Source organism: Macaca nemestrina, chromosome 7 (genome assembly GCF_043159975.1).
Source record: "Macaca nemestrina isolate mMacNem1 chromosome 7, mMacNem.hap1, whole genome shotgun sequence".
Lineage (NCBI taxonomy): Eukaryota > Metazoa > Chordata > Mammalia > Primates > Cercopithecidae > Macaca > Macaca nemestrina.
Genome location: NC_092131.1, coordinates 137,412,339 through 137,431,543, shown reverse-complemented (window position 1 = coordinate 137,431,543; position 19,205 = coordinate 137,412,339). Strand labels below are relative to the sequence as shown.

At 44.2% G+C, this 19,205-nt stretch overlaps 1 protein-coding gene and 1 long non-coding RNA gene across 7 annotated transcripts in view; one reads left to right on the top strand and one right to left on the bottom strand.

Moving 5' to 3' along the window:
• The window catches only part of LOC105488614 (zinc finger protein 609), a 243,690-nt gene that overhangs the window by 169,186 nt on the left and 55,299 nt on the right, over positions 1-19,205 (top strand). For all 4 annotated transcript variants that reach the window (XM_071099354.1, XM_011752840.3, XM_071099355.1 and 1 more), the window contains one exon: positions 6,250-6,475. In XM_071099354.1, the coding sequence (XP_070955455.1) occupies positions 6,250-6,475 (226 nt within the window). The remainder of the gene's footprint in view (positions 1-6,249; positions 6,476-19,205) is intronic.
• Positions 7,404-19,188, bottom strand: LOC105488611 (uncharacterized). 3 transcript variants are annotated; one of them, XR_011625300.1, is made up of 5 exons: positions 19,079-19,188; positions 13,325-13,385; positions 12,716-12,894; positions 9,582-9,804; positions 7,404-7,545 (listed from the first exon to the last, which is right to left on the bottom strand). It is a non-coding gene; the product is annotated as an uncharacterized lncRNA (long non-coding RNA). The 3 variants fall into 3 exon arrangements; XR_003020624.2 differs by lacking the exon at positions 12,716-12,894; XR_003020623.2 differs by lacking the exons at positions 12,716-12,894; positions 13,325-13,385 and having other exon boundaries at positions 19,079-19,170.

Sequence of the window (19,205 nt, the reverse complement as noted above, 5' to 3'; positions counted from 1 at the left end):
GCTAGTCTCAAACTCCTGGACTCAAACAGTCCTCCCACTTCAGCTTCCCCAAGTGCTAGGATTACAGGCATGAGCCACCATTCCTGGCCAAAAAAAAAAAAATAGCCTAGCATGGTGGTGCACATGTAGTCCCAGCTACCTGGGAGGCTGCGGTGGGAGGATTGCTTGAGCCAGAGAGGTTGAAGCTGCAGTGAGCCATGATCACTGCACTGCACTCCAGCCTGGATGACATTGCGACACCCTGTCTCAAAGAAAAAAGAATTATCGCCAGGCACGTCTGTAATCCCAGCACTGTGGCAGTTGGATCACCTGAGGTCAGGAGTTCGAGACCAGCCTGGCCAACATGATGAAACCTAGTCTCTACTAAAAATACAAAAAATAGCCAGACATGGTGGTGGGAGCCCATAATCCCAGCTACTTGGGAGACAGGCAGGAGAATTGCCTGAACCTGGGAGGCGGAGATTGTAGTGAGCTGAGATCACGCCATTACACTCCAGCCTGGGCAACAGGAGTTAAACTCCATCTCAAAAAACAAACAAACAAACAAACAAAAATTATCATTAAAACATAAATGACATAAAGTGTTGGGAAACTCCAGAGATCTCCTCTTTAAATTCTCTATAAGTCTGTTTTCAAGCTTTTGATTGTTTTGTTGTTTACCTCCCCAGTAAGCTGAGCCCTAGGAGCCATGATGGCACTTCTTAGTATTTCAAAGACTGAGAATTAGCCTAACTTTTGTTGGTGTAGTTATTAAGGCATCTAATTACCTTAACTTTTTAATATTCCTATTCCTTATTTTCCCTCTTGGCCCCAATCTCCTGACAATCCCTGCTCTTATATTTTAGGTATATGAGAAAGATGGCACAATGAGTCCTTTTCTGATTTTTTTTCCCCCTTTTTTGAGACAGGGTCTTGCTCTGTTGCACAGGCTAGAGTACAGTGGTGCGATCACAGCACACTGCAGTCTTCACCCCCGGGGCTAAAATTTCCTCCTGAAATGGGAAAAGTTCTCTTGTCCCCCTCACAGGGCGTGCCATGGGAGTGTGGCTCACTTCTTCACTGCTCAAACCTCTAGGGTAGCATAGAGACGGGCAGGCTGTGGGGCTCCAACCCTGGCAGTGTCTAGGGGTGAATGCTTACAGCTGAAGCCCCAGTGGGTGTGTGTTACAGGGTGCTCTTTTAGTTTAGCTGTCCTTAGGTGTCTTGTGTTAGCTCAGTTAGACCCCTGCCTTATCCCAAGAACAGAGGGCTTTCTGTATCCCAAGGTTCATGTCTTGGTGTACTGGAAGAATTGGATCACATGTGGGCTTGGAGAATGAGTGTAAAGTTTTATTGAGTGGAAGTAACACTCAGTAGATTGGGGAGCCAGAAGGGAGATGGTTTTCCCCTGGAGTTCAGCTACTTAGTGGCCCAGGCTCTTCTCCCACTGCCCCAGCCAAACTCTGCTTCGTTCCACGGCCTGCCTGCATCTGTCGTGTGCTCTTCCACCGTCGTGTGCTTTCCTGCTGGCATGCTCCTCTCAACGCCCTCTCGAGGTCCAGCCGCTGTGTCTTCTTCTGCCAATGTGTTCCTCTAAAAGTCCAGCCGCTTGCGTGTCTGTCTGCTAGGGTCTGGGGAATTTTTATAGGCACAGGGATGGGCCGTGGCAGACCAGGGTGGTCTTGGGAAATCCAACATTTGAGCGGGAAAACAAAAATGCCTATCTTCACCTCAGTCCGTGGGCACAGGCCCCAGATGGAGCCTTAGCCAGGGACCATGACCTCCTCTACCCAGCACTTCCCTTACCCCCTTCCGTATCATTTAAAGGGACCATGTTCTTCTCTACCCAACACATCCGTATCACTCCTACCTCAGCCTCCCAAGTAGCTAGGACTGTAGGTGTGTGCCAACACACCCAGCTAGTTTTTTTTGGTTTTGTTTTTAATTTTTTGTAAAGACAGGGTCTAACAGTGTTGCCCTGGCTGGTCTCAAACTCCTGGACTCAAGCACTCTGCCCACCTTGGCGTCCCAAAGTGCTGGGACTACAGGCTTGAGCCATTGCACCCAGCCCCCTTTTTCTGATTGTTATCTTCTCCTGGAAAGTGATAAATGAAGCTATGTTTGTTTCAGTGAATAATAGAATATGAAATCCTGTAAAACCACATAAGTTATTAGATGAATATCACAGAGCTTATTATGCACTATGGCTTAATGTTAGATTATAGATGTGACCAAATGGTAATTAACAGAGCTGGAGCTGTAATTAAATACTATTGTGCTGCTCTGTGATCTCTCCTTAGATTTCTGTTGCAAAGTAAACGGAAAATGAACAGTTCAAACCCATAGGTGGATTTCATCACTTCTCTCCATCCCCAAACATCTCTTTTAATTAACTAAGTAATTAAATAAAGTCATCTTCATACAACAGAGATGCCAAACTCTGCCTAGTAACTCTAATCAGAAAGGGTAGTTTGATGCATACTTGTTAATGAGTTCCTCATGTATATGAGTCTGTTCTGTTATTCTTAGTGATCAGTTCAGCTGAAGTTTCTTCTCCTCAGTTATTCTATAGCAGGGTATAATTTGGCAAACTGCTTGAATGCAACAGTGATGTTTCCAATCTACATTTTAGGTGTTGTTTTCTGGATTTCTCGGTGCAAAACTGGGGACTTCATTTTATCTAGAATGTGTTAGCATATCTTTCTCCTAGCCTGCCAGGAGCACTGAATAACCTAGCAGGAAATGAAACTACTTCAAGAAAAGAGCTGTCCTCAGTGGCTAAGAGAAAGAGTATATAGGTGTCTCCATGGGGTAAAGTTCCTTCGGTGCCTAGGGTTGCTGCCTGAGCTGTGGAACAGGTTGGCAATAGGACATGTGCAAGCAAGGCAATCAGAAAGTTCACAGGAGTGACCTGGAAGGTTTAGGCCAATGTCTGTGTCCAGTAGGACCTTGCAGGAATTTCTCTTGCGAGTAGAAGAAAGTATAGAAAAGGGAACAAACCCTAAGCAAACGAAGTACACATATAGGCTGTGAAACTGCCTCTGTCACGGTTCCTCCCCAAGAGAAAGAATAGATAAACAGAGGTGAGGCCAAGAGTAAAGATAATCTGTATACTCTGTCTCTAACTTTCCCTCTCTAGTGACTCTCAAGAGTTTCTTCCAGCACTGCAGAGGAGTGAGTAGGGAGGCTCCAGTTTACTTTTTCTGTGTTGTTTTTACCTTCACTTCTGTGCATGGAAATTTTAAAGGATCTTTCCAGGATCTACCACATCCCAAGAAGGTTGGCAAATTAAATTATAAATGTCCATTTTCAAGAGAGCAAATATGCCTTGTGGCATTTATCATAAATGTCGAGGATTCATTATACAGGCTTCCACTTCCATTTCATTTCATGAAAAAGGTGGAGTTAGGGAAGTACAAGGGGTGTGTGTGTGAGACAAGCAGGATAAGGATGTTTTGGCAGCTCTTCAGGGACCAGAATTAATCAGAATCAGTGTGTGAACATTCTGTGGACTCACAGTGATGATCTGCAAATAGTGATGACTTTCTAAGCCAAGAAGTCAGAGCCAGCTGTGGAGAATGGATCTGGTACCCAGACCTCAGCTTGTAGGCTAGTTGTCAAGGCCAGGAAGACGTTTGTCTCTGTGTGTGTTGTGGGAGGGAAATGGATTATAGATAGAATGATAGCCATGTAGTAAATTATTCCAGAATCAGAGTTTTGTCGCAGAACTATTTAGAAGCTTGGATTATGGATTCATGTATGATTTTCTCTGAATGTCTGTACTGAAGGACATTTAACCTAGACTAAGAAGTCCTCACAAAGGGAAGAGTCCCAAGGATTGGGAAAGTCCCAATCTTAGACTCTTGTTTTCTAGGTCTGCTGATTAATATCATACTTAATCTTCAGAGGAAATAAGCTGGTGTGTGCATTGAGTGCCTTTGCATATGCAAGACATTATGCTCATTCAGGATTGGGGCATCAATCACTGGAGCGTAATAGACTTTGTCAGCCTCATAAATTCTGGAATTTAAAGAGTTAAAGGATCACTGCCCACTTCATTCTTTTTTTTTTTTTTTTTGAGATAGGGTTTCACTCTGTCACCCAGACTGGAGTACAGTGGTACAATTATAGCTCATTGTAGCCTCAACCTCCTGGGCTTAAGTGGTCCTCCCACCTCAGCCTCTGGAGTAGCTGAGAATACAGGCATGTGCCACCACACACAGATACCTTTTTTATTTTTATTTTTTATAGAGGTGGGGTCTTGCTATGTTACCCAGGCTAGTTTTGAACTCCTGTCTACATGTGATCTTCCTCCCTAGGCCTCCCAAAACACTGGGACTACAGGCATGAGCCACTGCACCTGACCCATCACAACTTTTATATTGTCTCTAGATGTGTTGCATTCTTCTTGGAACCTAACTAATTACATTGTTTTTTTTTCTTTTCTTTCCTTTTCTTTTCTTTTTTTTTTTTTTTTTTTTTTTTGAGGACGGAGTCTTGCTCTGTCACCAGGCTGGAGCGCAGTGGCACGATCTCAGCTCACTGCAACCTCCGCCTCCCGGGTTCAAGCGATTCTCCTGCCTCAGCCTCCCACATAGCTGGGACTACAGGCACCTGCCACCATGCCCGGGTAATTTTTTTTTTTTTTAATTTTAAGTAGAGACGGGGTTTCAGCTTGTTAGCCAGGATGGTCTCGACCTCCTGACCTCGTGATCCATCTGCCTCAGCCTCCCAAAGTGCTGGGATTGCAGGCGTGAGCCACCGCACCTGCCTAACTAATTACATTCTTGTGAGAGGTTCTGTTTTGGAGGCAGATGGCTTATTTCTTTTTTTTTTTTTTTTTTTTTTTTTTGAGAAGGAGTCTTGCTCTGTTACCCAGGCTGGAATGCAATGGTGCGATCTCAGCTCACTGCAACCTCCGCCTCCCAGGTTCAAGTGATTCTCCTGCCTCAGGCTCCTGAATAGCTGGGATTACAGGCGCCCGCCACTATGCCTGGCTAATTTTTGTATTTTTAGTAGAGACATGGTTTCACCATGTTAGTCAGACTGGTCTCGAACTCTTGACCTCAGGTAATCTGCCCACCTCAGCCTCCCAAAGTGCTGGGATTATAAGTGTGAGCCACCTCGCCTGGCCGTGTTTGACTATTTCTATCTTTGTGTACATAATCAGCTACATCTTCAGACTGCTATTGATTGGCTTCTGGGTGGCAACAGCACCTTCTGGTTTTTTTGTTTTGTTTTGTTTTGTTTTTTGAGACGGAGTCTCACTCGTCGCCCAGGCTGGAGTGCAGTGGTGCAATTTCAGCTCACTGCAAGCTCCGCCTCCTGGGTTCACGCCATTCTCCTGCCTCAGCCTCCCAAGTCGCTGGAACTACCACCACACCCACCACCACGCCCAGCTAATTTTTTGTATTTTTAGTAGAGACAGTGTTTCACGGTGTTAGCCAGGATGGTCTCGATCTCCTGACCTCGTGATCCGCCCATCTCGGCCTCCCAAAGTGCTGGGATTACAGGCGTGAGCCACTGCACCCAGCCCACCTCCTGTTTCTTATAGATAAATTTGATGTTAGAATTATATTCCAAGATGCCATTCTCATTAAACAACCACTGTTACAGTCTCTAAGGGTTAGAAATTCCCACCAGGTTAATCCCAGCCCTGCTATAACTTTTAAGTAGATTCCTTCTAGCCAAAGATGTGTTAAAGCACCTAGGATCATTAGGAATCATGGCATTCCTAGGATTTGGCTATTTCTTCCTCTCTTTTTCCCCACCCAAATTCATGGATTTTATGCCAGACTAATGTGCTGTTTGCTGAACAATAGAATGGTAGGAAGCATAGTGTGGTGGTAGCAGAACATACCTCAGATGCTGGGCCTTGTCTTTCTCATCAGTCTGTGTGCTCTGTTACTATTGAAATCTGGCCCTGATTCTCTTTCATTACAGACTTTTAAATGAGATGAGAAAAAATAGAACTTTTTAAAAAACAATTTTAGCCAAGTGTAGTTTATGAGGAAGATCATTAATGCTCATTATATAAGATCATTATATGCTCATTAATAAGAGTTTCTCTTAGCACAGGATGCTCTCATCTAAACCACTAGATTTGTAGTGGTATCATAAGCCAGAACTTGAAAGGAAGAACCAAAGTCTTATTTATAGCCGTCTGCACTCTGGCAGGAATAGATATAGGACTAGATTAAATACAGAAAAGGTATTTCCTCTAAATGTTCTCCCTGCAACTCAGCTACTACTTTTTCTTCCCCCCCACAGATGGAGTCCCCTGTTTCCACACCAGCAGTGCTGCCAATACACCTTTTGGTGCCAGTGGTCAATAATGACATCTCATCTCCTTGTGAGCAGATCATGGTTCGTACCCGATCAGTTGGGGTCAACACATGTGATGTGGCTCTAGCCACAGAGCCTGAGTGCTTGGGCCCCTGTGAACCTGGAACTAGCGTCAACCTTGAAGGCATCGTGTGGCAGGAAACAGAAGATGGTAAGTGTGATATGTGGCTTTCCCATCCCTTCTCAACCTGCTTCTGCAGGGGAGCCACCAGGGGCTTATTGTTGTAAATATTGCCAAGTGGTTATTAGAGTCTCAAGTGTCCACAGTCTGTGGGATATACCCGCACAGAGGATTTTAGCAGACTTAGCAAAATTTCCCAGCTTCTAGAGATTGCCAATACCAGTTTTTTAGATTAATTATCTTCCCTTCATAGCTATTCAACAGTGTTAATCCTGGTGCTTAAGCAGTCATGTGATAGGTGTTGGGGAGGTAATTCAAACTGTATCTGTATTCTCCATATCCCTTCTATCATTTTATGTGGGAGAGTTAGATTATAAATTAAATTTGAGGCCGGGCGCGGTGGCTCAAGCCTGTAATCCCAGCACTTTGGGAGGCCGAGACGGGCGGATCACGAGGTCAGGAGATCGAGACCATCCTGGCTAATATGGTGAAACCCCGTCTCTACTAAAAAATACAAAAAACTAGCCGGGCGAGGTGGTGGGCGCCTGTAGTCCCAGCTACTCGGGAGGCTGAGGCAGGAGAATGGCGTAAACCCGGGAGGCGGAGCTTGCAGTGAGCTGAGATCCGGTCACTGCACTCCAGCCTGGGCGACAAAGCGAGACTCCGTCTCAAAAAAAATAAATAAATAAAAATAAATAAATAAATAAATAAATTAAATTTGAGGTCAGGGCTGAGGAGAAAAAGTAATAAAAGGGCAGCTGAGGGAGTCAAGGGGATGGAGAATAGTCACTCTTAAATTGACTTAATGTTGGCTCATTGCATATGCAGCTCTTGCCTTTTTTAACACCTATAGGTACAGCCAGCTCACTCCTCCCACTGATTGCCTCATTGCCCAGCCACCCACACCACTTCATGTATCTGTCACTTGGTACAGATTTTATAGGCTGAGGCAACGGGGAAGTGTTTAGATGGTCTTATTTTCAGGCATCCACTAAGCAGTTGGCTCACTGTAGGTTGCTGCTGCCCAAGGCATCCGGACTTCTTGCATGTTCCATTTGCCCCTGAGAATGGAATGTCTTCTGTTTTGGAAATTCATGAACCTGAAAAAATGGAAGGAAGTGTAAAGGGACTTAATGGAGTATTTCAGATCTTTCAGTAACATCTGGTGGCAATTTGATTTTTGCATATTCTTTTTATAAAGAATCCAAGTCCTTGTCAGAGTATATGTGGTTAGAGAGGCTGGGCCTCAGAGTCCCATCATGTCTCTGCATCAGTAACCAGACTTTCAAACTATCCTCACTCTGAGGAGTTTAGAGACCCAGAGGAGCGCAGCTAATCATCTCTGATTATCAGAGAGCTATTTTGTCAGTCTGCCCCTAGAAATTCAGGCATTTCATTCTAACAAAAGTCTGTTCCCCTGAATATTTTGTTGTCATTCAGTATTTATTTAAAGTTTACCATGCAATAGGTGCTGATGTGTTACAGTTTAAGAACTCTGTGTTCTTGTCTGTCTCATCATTAGGGATATAATACATCTTCAGCTTTCAGAATAACATTGCTAATGGGTTTTATTGTGTGCCTGAGTGGTAGATGCTGATGCAGAGAAGGTAGAGAGAGAGTTTAACTCTAGAGGTTGACTCTGGATATGTGTATAAAATATACAATCTGAAAATCACAAAGTGCCTATCTGATTTTTTAAATGTCATCTGCTTATGGACAAATGTCTGAATAGTCACAGTCTGTTGAAATGACAGACATATCCGGACCATATCTCTGTGCCACCAAGCAACCTTCAAGGCCTCTTGCTTCAGTATATTGAAGATAGAATAAATCAATTTCCTTCCTATTTGTTCTGCTTGTCTTTATGATGGTGACTCTTCTCCAAGAACAAGATGCTTTTTTTTATGTGAACCTAACAAAAACTTTGAGAGAGTGAGGCTAATGCTTTCACTCTCCTGAGGACAATGAATACCTTTTTATCTGACGATCCCTTCCTGCCAGGGCAAAATTAACACATAATTTTTTTTAATTTTTTTTTGTAAATCATTTGCTCTGAAAGGCTCTCAGGTTTGTCAGGTTGTCACAGGCAGCCTATTATTACCAAGTTCCCCTGTTATGTACTCTTTTTTTTTTTTTTTTGAGACAGAGTCTCACTCTGTCACCCAGGCTGGAGTGCAGTGGCGCGATCTTGGCTCACTGCAACCTCTGTCTCCCGGGTTCAAGCGATTCTCCTCTCTCAGCCTCCTGAGTAGCTGGGACTATGGGCGCGCACCACCATGCCTAGCCCATTTTTGTATTTTTAGTAGAGACGGGGTTTCACCACGCTGGCCAGGCTGGTCTTGATCTCCTGACCTTGTGATCCGCCTGCCTCAGCCTCCCAAAGTGCTGGGATTACAGGTGTGAGCTACCGCGCCCAGTCCAGTATGTACTCTTAAGGTACTCTGTACTTTATTTCATAGCACACGTCACAGTTTGCAACTTTGTTTATCATTTTATGATTTTTCTCTTAATATGAATCTCTCCTACTGTGTTCGAAGTTCTGAGATCAGGCAGTCTGTTTTGCTCACCATTGTATTCAAGGTACTTAACATAGGTGGCAACTGACACCTATAGTAGTAGACTGTCAAAAATACTTGTTTGAGGCCAGGTGCAGTTTATCACCTAATGTCAGGAGTTCAAGACCAGCCTGGCCCACATGGCGAAACCCCATCTCTACTAAAAATACAAAAAAATAGCTGGGTGTGGTGGCATGCCTCTGTAATCCCAGCTACTTGGGAGGCTGAGGCAGGAGAATCGCTTGAACCCCGGAGGTGGAGGTTGCAGTGAGCCGAGATCGCACCATTGCACTCCAGCCCGGGCAACAGAGAAAAAAAAAAAGAAAGAAAAATATATTTGTTGGAATGAAGGAATGCTTGCACCTATATTATTGTCATTTCTGGATCTATCTTAATATATATCTAGAGGATATTAAAATACTGCTTGAACTTAGGAATGGTGTCAAAATACTTCCCAAAAATCTAAATCTTCTCTGAAACTCAGAATAAATACGGCTTTCACCAGGTTTGAGATCAGTCTCGTTGTCTAAATCTGTAAGATTTTTAATCCTACTTTTAATACCAGGTTTTCTCCCACTTACTGTATTTCAAGGCTTAGCTCTCTTCTTTATTTTTTCTTTCATCCCAAGGGAAAGAGAACTGTCTGCAATAATATACTCATCTTTTCTTTGCTTTCTGGTCACCCCAGAGGGCCTTCACCTGAACTGTCAGTTGGCGAAGGTCTGAATTGGGATCACAGTTGGTTCACATTCCTTTTCATCTTCAGGTAACAGAGATTTCCTGTAAAGATCATTCTCTGAAGATCTGTAAGATCCAGTATACCGAGTCAGTCCTCAAGTTAATCATAAGAACTATATACAGATACTTTTAAAAAAATTCTTCCAGACTTCTAGGTTTTTTGTCTGCCTCTCGACATTTTGTACTTCTGTCTGTCTCTTTGTCCAGCAAACTACACTGTCTTCAAACAGAAAAGTCCTTACAGCTCAGAGAGAAGCTGTGAATGCTTGGCCTCTGAGGGGAATGGAGGACACTGAGGTCCCTGTAGAACTGAGCCACCTTGCTGAGAACAGGTGTAGGAGTCATGGCCTCAATTATTCCTAGTTTCTTTGCCTACTTGTCCTACAGTGTTACTTCTTTCTTTCCTCTTCTCTCCCTATCACTCACTTTAAACCTTGGATGCATTTTCAAATTCCTGCAGATTCCATTTCTTTTTAGGCTGTTCATAATTCAGTAAGCACTGCGAAGATCCTACTTGACTAGATTCAACCATGGAACTGTTTAGAAGACCCAAGTGTAATGTAGAATTTTTTTGTTTGTTTGTTTTTGAGACATCCTCAGCACTACATAAGGGCTAGTTCCACTGGATTTTGCTTTATCTCACCTCACTTCAAATCAAAATACTGAATACCTCCGAGGCGAGCGGATCAGTTGAGATCAGGAGTTTGAGACCAGCCTGGCCAACATGGCAAAACCCCGTCTCTACTAAAAATGCAAAAATTGGCCTGTAATCCCAGCTACTTGGGAGGCTGAGGCAGGGGAGTTGCTTGGACCCAGGAGGTGGAGGTTGCAGTGAGCCGAGATTGTGCCACCGCACTCCAGCCTGGGCAACAGAGTGAGACTTCATCTCAAAAAAAAAAGAAAAAAAAAAACTACCAAGTCTGTTCTGGGTTCACAAGGCTTAACTCTAATCTAGGATCCTGAAAAAATATATAAGAAGCCTCAAAGCAGACTATGTACTTTTAGGGACACAAAATTGCTTACTGGCTTGTGAGGTATTTTAAAGAAAGGCAAGGCTGACTTTAGGTAAGAGTTCTAGGAGATGCTATAGGTTCTCCTTTTTGGATAGTAGCACTAACCCAAAGACCAATACCAGTGATGTAGTTTACTTTGGCAAATGTGCTTTATGGCAGAATTTATGGTATAGTGGAAGGAGCACTGGAGTAAAAATCTGGAGACTTCTATATCTCTGCCACTATCATTATGACCTTGGAAAAATCCCTTAATTTTCTGGGCCTTAGTTACCTCATCTCTTAAGTTGAACTAGGTGACCAATTAGGATCTGTCAGTTCTTTTTTTCTTTTTTTTCCTTTTTTTTTTTTTCTGAGACAGGGTCAAGCTGTGTCACCCAGACTGGAATGTAGCAACAACATTATGTCTCACTGCAGCCTCAAACTCTTGAGCTGAAGTGATCCTCCTACCTTGGCCTCCTGAGTAGCTAAAACTACAGGCATGTGCCTCCGTACTCAGCTAATTTTTTGTAGAGATAGAGTCTTGCTACATTGTTCAGACTGGTCTCAAACTCCTGGCCTCAAGTGACCATCCTGCCTCAGCCTCCCAAAGTGCTGGGATTACAGGCGTGAACCACCATGCCCAACCTGTCAGCTCTTAAGTTATAAAAATCTATGCAGGGCAGGCGTGGTGGCTCATGCCTGTAATCCCAGCACTTTGGTAGGCTGATGCAGATGGATCACTTGAGCCCAGGAATTTGAGACCAGCCTGGGTAACATAGCAAGACCCTATCTCTACAAAAAAAAATTTTTTTTAATCTATGCCTTAAACCATGGAATCAGGGCCAGGCACAGTGGCTTGTGCCTGTAGTCCCAGCTACTCAGGAGGCCAAGGCAGGAGGATCACTTAGTCCAGGAGTTCAAGGCAACAGTGAACTATAATTGTGCCACTGCCGGGCGCAGTGGCTCACGCCTGTAATCCCAGCACTTTGGGAGGCTGAGGCAGGCGGATCACAAGGTCAGGAGATCGAGACCACGGTGAAACCCAGTCTCTACTAAAAATACAAAAAATTAGCCGGGTGCGGTGGTGGGCGCCTGTAGTCTCAGCTACTTGGGAGGCTGAGGCAGGAGAATGGCAGGAACCCGGGAGGTGGAGCTTGCAGTAAGCCGAGATCGCGCCTCTGCACTCCAGACAGGGGGACAGAGCGAGACTCCGTCTCAAAAAAAAAAAAAATTGTGCCACTGCATTCCAGGCTGGGTGACAGAGTGAGACCCCATCTCAAAAAAGAAAAGAAACATGGAATCAGCATGGATCCAACACTGGTTGACTCTGGCAACTTGAAAACGAACAAGTGGACTGGCACGGTGGCTCACACCTGTAATCCCAACACTTTGGGAAGCTGAAGCAGGTGGATCACTTGAGGCCAGGAGTTTGAGACCAGCCTGGCCAACATGGTGAAACCCTGTCTCTACCACAAAAATTAGCCAGGTATGGTGACACATGCCTGTAATCCCGTCTACTCCAGAGGCTGAGGCAGGAGAATCCCATGAACCCAGGAGGCAGAGGTTGCAGTGAGCCAGGATGTGAGAGAATATGTGGCTCTCTGTCGAACGGGAGGAGCAGAGACTTTTTTTGAGACAGAGTTGCTCTCTTCTTGCCCAGGCTGGAGTACAATGGCATGATCTGGGCTCACTGCAACCTCCACCTCCTGAGTTCAAGCAATTCTCCTGCCTCAGCCTCCCGAGTAGCTGGGATTACAGGCCTATGCCACCACGCCCGGCTAATTTTGTATTTTTAGTAGAGATGGGGTTTTTCCATGTTGGTCAGGCTGGTCTTGAACTCCTGATCTCAGGTGATCGCCCGCCTCAGCCTTCCAAAGTGCTGGGATTATAGGTGTAAGCCACCATGCCCACCCCTGCTCCCTATTGTAATAACATCCTGTCATCAGATTTATTCTACCACCATTTGACTGAAACATTTCTCATACCAGTTTTCCAGAGGTCTTCTCTCAGTCCTTCCTAGACTTCTATTAGCTCTCTTATTTCTTTATTCTTGAAACTCTCCTCTCTTGCCTTGGTCATAAATCTCATTTCTCTTTATAACTGGTTATTCTCTCTATTTTGTGCCAGTCTCTCATCCTCCTTGTATTCATTTAATCAGAAATTCCTGTTGAGATTCAGGATGCTGAAATATTGGTCAATTCAGTCCTATCAGCCTCTAGATAGGGTCTGTAGCAGCTGGTGCCCTGCTGCCTTTCCCACAGGCAAACAGACTTATCCACAATATATTTTTTCATTTATTGTGTGTGCCATAGTGGGGAAAGTTGAGCCATTGAGTTAGGAATGGCATTTAGCTGCTTGGAGAAGAAATGAAACTATAATAATGATTTAATATAAGAGAATTTGGAGGTATGTAGGTAAGTAGTCTAGGGCTGGTATGATGATATCACAATGGAATCACTGTTTCAGACTCCTTAAAGTTACTTCTTTATTGCAAAATTGCTTCTGTAGCTCCAGCCATCACATTTACTTTCCAGTCTTGAAAGAAAAGGAAGGTAGAAGAGAAAAAGCACCTGCCTCCCATCTTAGTCTGTTACCTTTGGAGAGGTTTCCCAGAAGCCACACCATAAGACTTCTGCTTACATCTTGTTCGCTACCCTGTGTGCAAGGAAGGCAAAGAAATGTAGCCTTTTAGCTGGATACGTTACTTCCCCACACAAAATAGGGACTCTTACTAAGGGAAAGGGGAAGAAATTAGCAGAATCTGCCACTCTTCTGCTCTGCATAGGCTTCATATATCATAACTTCCAAAAGCTATTACTTTAGCAGCTTTCTGTTGTAAGTACTCTCCTATATATCCATGTCTTTAGCTGTCTACCTTGTATGAACAATACCCAGAACTTTATCTCTATACTTGACCTTTTGCCTAATAGTTTCACTGATGAACATCACCAGAAACTGATTTATTAAATTCAAATGTCTAAAAAGGAGTATTCACCATTTTTTACCAAAAATTTCTTTCCTTCTCTATTTCTCTTCATTACACCTACATTACCATCCTCCTAATTTTCTTTCTTTTTTTTTTTTTTTTTTTTTTTTTCGAGACGGAGTCTCGCTCTGTCGCCCAGGCTGGAGTGCAGTGGCTGGATCTAAGCTCACTGCAAGCTCCGCCTCCCAGGTTTACGCCATTCTCCTGCCTCAGCCTCCCGAGTAGCTGGGACTACAGGCGCCCGCCACCACGCCCGGCTAGTTTTTTGTATTTTTTAGTAGAGACGGGGTTTCACCGTGTTAGCCAGGATGGTCTCGATCTCCTGACCTCGTGATCCGCCCGTCTCGGCCTCCCAAAGTGCTGGGATTACAGGCTTGAGCCACCGCGCCCGGCACTTTTTTTTTTTTTTTTTTTGAGACAAAGTCGCGCTCTGTTGCCCAGAGTGCAATGGCGCGATCTCAGCTCACCGCAACCTCCACCTGCGGGATTCAAGCGATTCTTCTGCCTCAGCCTCCCAAGTAGCTCAGATTACAGGTGCCCACCACCATGCCCAGCTAATTTTTGTATTTTGAGTAGAGACGGGTTTTCACCATATTGGCCAGGCTGGTCTCGAACTCCTGACCTCAGGTGATCCACCCGCCTCAGCCTCCCAAAATGCTGGGATTACAGGCATGAGTCACCGCGCCCAGCACCATCCTCCTAATTTTCTAGGCTCAAACCTCCCTAGTCATCTCTTGACTCTTCACTCTTCGTCTCTGTATAATTGTTTAGTGGTTTCTCTAGGAATTACAATATATAGATTTAACTTTTTACAGTTTAATTAAAATTAATATCTCAAGTGGAATGTAGAAATCTTACTACCATATAAGTAAGTTCCGTTACTCTCCATTCTTTTTTCTTTTTCTTTTTTTTTTTTTTTTGAGATGGAGTTTCACTTTGTCACCCAGGCTGGAGTGCAGTGGTGTGACCTTGGCTCACTGAAACCTCCAAGAAGAGATGGAGTTTCACCATGTTAGCCAGGCTTATCTCAGACTCCTGGCCTCAAATGATCTGCCTGCCTCGGCCTCCAAAGTGCTAGGATTACAGGCAAGAGCCACTGCACCAGGCCTTACTCTCCATTCTTTTGTTTTCTTTTTTTTTTTTTAGTTTTGTAAATTATTTTATTTCTTCCATGATGATTTAGAGGCACTGTCTTCAAACCAATACAAATATTTTATAAATAATATTCGGCGGCCGGGCGCGGTGGCTCAAGCCTGTAATCCCAGCACTTTGGGAGGCCGAGACGGGCGGATCACGAGGTCAGGAGATCGAGACCATCCTGGCTAACACGGTGAAACCCCGTCTCTACTAAAAAAATACAAAAAACTAGCCGGGTGAGGTGGCGGGCGCCTGTAGTCCCAGCTACTCGGGAGGCTGAGGCAGGAGAATGGCGGGAATCCGGGAGGCGGAGCTTGCAGTGAGCTGAGATTCGGCCACTGCACTCCAGCCTGGGCGACAGAGCGAGACTCCGTCTCAAAAAAAAAATAAATAAATAAATAAATAAATAATATTCGGCTATTTTCTAACCAGTTGAGTAATTTGTTGCACAATAAGCTACCTCACATCTTTCAGCAAGAAATACATTAAATTTGAAAATAAAAACATTACATAATGAATTAGGACACAATTAAAATTTACTTTAAATATTTTTTTAGGGGAGAGGACACAACACTTCTACTCAATGAAGAGAAACATTTTTACAGTCCTGAGGTCATTTTTTTTTAACACCCATTATCCTGTGAATTCGTAGGGAAGAGGATCCATCAGCTCAGGCGCCTTCCCATTGGTTCTCACAAAGTGTGCTTCTCTGGGTAGAGGCTGCTGCTTCAGGTGAACCCAGGTGCCTTTGGCTTCTTTCTTTTTCTGATCATTTTCCTTCACATGTTTCAGAAGCTATCTCGGCTCTTAGAGTGCTTAATGTGCTCAATACACACATTAATTCTCTTGGCAAGAATCTTGCCCTTGTTTGTTTACAACAATGCCAACAGCATGCTTGGGGGACACTCTAGACTCTTCAGTTTTGCCATGGTAACACTTGTGGGGCATTCCTTTTTGAACAGTACCAATTCCCTTGATGTCTACAATTATCACCTTTCTTATAGATTCACATATATGTGGCCAAAGAAACAACTTCATGTTTTCTTTTCTTTTTTTTTTTTCTTTTTTTTTTTTTTTTCCTTAGACGGAGTTTCGCTCTTGTTGCCCAGGCTGGAGTGCAATGGCGCGATCTCGGCTCACCGCAACCTCTGCCTCCCAGGTTCAAGCGATTCTCCTGCCTTAGCCTCCTGAGTTCAAGTGATTTTCCTGCCTCAGCCTCCCGAGTATCTGGGATTACAGGCATGCGCCACCACGCCTGGCTAATTTTGTATTTTTTTAAGTAGAGACGGGGTTTCTCCATGTTGGTCAGGCTGGTCTCCAATTCCCGACCTCAGGTGATCCCCCCGCCTCAGCCTCCCAAAGTGCTAGGATTACAGGCGTGAGCCACTGCACCCGGCCACAACTCCATATTTTCTAAAAGGCCTAGAGAACATATATCGGGTGCCTCTCTTCTTAACCTTTGTGTTTGTTGAATTACTGGAAGATGGCAGTTCCGATCAAAAAGCTCTCCATTCTTTATCTTGTAGTTGTCTTACAGTAGCACATTGCCTGCTTTTGTATGGCTTATGAGCTAAGAATGGTGTGTGTGTGTGTGTGTATATATATATTTTTTGAGACAGGGTCTTGCTTTTTCAAGACGGGAGTGCAGTGGCACGATCATGGCTCACTGCGGCCTCAGCCTACCAGGCTCAAGTAATCCTCCCACCTCAGCCTCCCAAGTAAGTAGGACCACCAGAGCATGCCACCATGCCCGGGTAGTTAAAATTTTTTTTGGTAGAGACAGTGTCTTACTACGTTGCACAGGCTGATCTTGAATTCCTGGGCTCAAGCAATCCTCCCACCTCACCTCCCAAAGTACTGGTATTACACGCATGAGCAACCACACCCAGCCTATATTTTTTAATGGTTGAAAAAAACGCAAAACCCAAGAATATTTGTGAGGCATGAAAATTACATGGAATTCAAATTTCAATGTCTATAAATAAAGGGTTTTTTTGTTTGCTTGTTGTTTTTATTTTATTTTTTATTTTATTTTTTTGAGACGGAGTCTTACTCTGTCACCCAGGCTGGAGTGCCGTGGAAAAATCTTGGCTCACTGCAACCTGTGCCTCCCGGGTTCAAGTGATTCTCCTGCCTCAGCCTCCCGAGTAGCTGGAATCACATGCCTGGCTGATTTTTTTTATTTTTTAATTTTTTTTTTATTTTTAGTAGAGATGTGGTTTCGCCATGTTGGCCAGGCTAGTCTGGAACTCCTGACCTCAGGTCCGCCTGCCTTGGCCTCCCAAAGTACTGGAATTACATCCGTGAGCCACCATGCCTGGCTGTTGTTGTTTTATTTTGTTTTTTTGAGATAGAGTCTTGCTTTGTTTCCCAGGCTGGAGTGCAGTGGTGTGATCATGGCTCACTGCAGGCTCAAGTGATCCTCCCACCTCAGCCTCCCAAGTAGCTGGGACTACAGGCACACACCACCATGCCCAACTAATTTTTTTTGTTTTAAATTTTTTTTGTAGAGATGGGGTCTCACTTTGTTTTTCAGGCTGGTTTCAAACTCCTAGGCTCTAGCAATCGTCCTGCCTCAGCCTCACAAAGTTCTGGGATTACAAGTGTGAGCCACCATACCTGGTCCATAAATAAAGTATTGTTTTTTGTTTTTGTTTTTGTTTTTGTTTTGTTTTGTTTTTCTGTAACCTTCTATTAGAAGTGACATGTTTTGTTTTGTTTCATTTTTTGACACAGGGTCTCATTCTTTTGCCCAGGCTGGAGTGCAGTGGCGTGATCACAGCTCCCTGCAGCCTCCACCTCCCGGGCTCAAGTAATCCTCCCACCTCAGCCTCCCAAGTAGCTGAGACTACAGGCATGTGCCATCCCATCTGGCTAATTTTGTACTTTTTGTGGTGATAGGGTATTGCCATATTGCCCAGGCTGTCTCAAACTCCTGGGCTCAAGTGATCCGCCCGCCTCAGCCTGCCAAAGTGCTGGGACTGTAGGCGTGAGCCACCACACCTGGCCTATAATATTTTCTTATGGAAATGAGATCTCACTGTGTTGCCCAGGCTTGTCTTCAACTCCTGGGCTCAAGCAATCCTCCTACCTCAGCCTCCCAAGATGCTGGGATTACAGGTGTAAGCCACTGGGCCTGGACCCATAAATAAAGTTTTATTGGAAGACAGTCATTCTCATTTAATGTATTTTGGCCACATTTGCCCTACAGTGGCAGAGTTGAGAAGTTGTAACAGAGACCCTGTGGCCTGCAAGGCCTAAAATATTTGATATCTGGTCTTTTGTTGAAAAAGTTTAGCCGGGCGTGGTGGCAGGTGCCTGTAATCCCAGCTACTCGGGAGGCTGAGGCAGGAGAATTGCTTGAACCCAGGAGGTAGAGGTTGCAGTGAGCCGAGATGGTGCCACTGCACTCCAGCCTGGGGCAACAGAGTGAGACTCCATCTCAAAAGAAAAAATATATATATATATTTTTTTTAAAAAAAAGTTTACCAATCTCATGCCTCATATAGCCACTGCGCCTGGCCGAGAGTCTGAATGTTTAATTTTATTAAATTTAAATAGCCATATGTTAACTACTGGCTTATGGTATTGACAGCACAGGGGCTAGATCTTTAAAATATATATACACAGACATGCATATATATATATATTGTGTGTGTGTGTCTGTATATACTCTGAGATGGAAAGAAGAGTAATTGTGTGGGAGTATGAAGAGGGTGGGTAAGTATCTGACATCTAAACAGACCCATGGTGACTTCTGTGTACTCTGGCCCCTGTTACCCAGGAGAACATTCGGCCCTACTTCAAACTCTGTGGTTGAGCCCTCTACTTTGGTCTGTGGGCTGCAGTTTTCTCATTATCAGAGTAATAGGCTATGGTTTTGCTTAGCAGGAAGTTAGTCTGCCTGTGGTAGCGCCACTGAGAACCTGCCCCAGCTATTCTTGATCCTCATCTGATTGCAGATCCCAGCTGTGGGTCATTATCCTTTTCACTAAAGGGAAGGGGCTCTCCATTAATCTTCTTTCATGGAAATGGTAACCTTCGTAGTTACCCTTGGTTTTTCCTGTGTGATTTTGATGTAGAAAATATGTGTGTGAACTGTGAAATATCTAATTTTAGATATTTGCACTGGAAAAGCAAGGTGGCATTCAGCTATTGGTTTTTCTTTCTCATATGCTATAATTAATGCCCCTTCACCTTCAGTCTTGCCCCAGGCAGTACTTACCTAGAGGAGAGATGGGGCACAATAACAACCAAGCTTTCTCCACTGTTTAGCCAATTGCATACCAGCTTGAATCTGGAAGAAATAACTCTACCAATAGCACAGTCATAAAGAGCCTAGCAGCCATTGT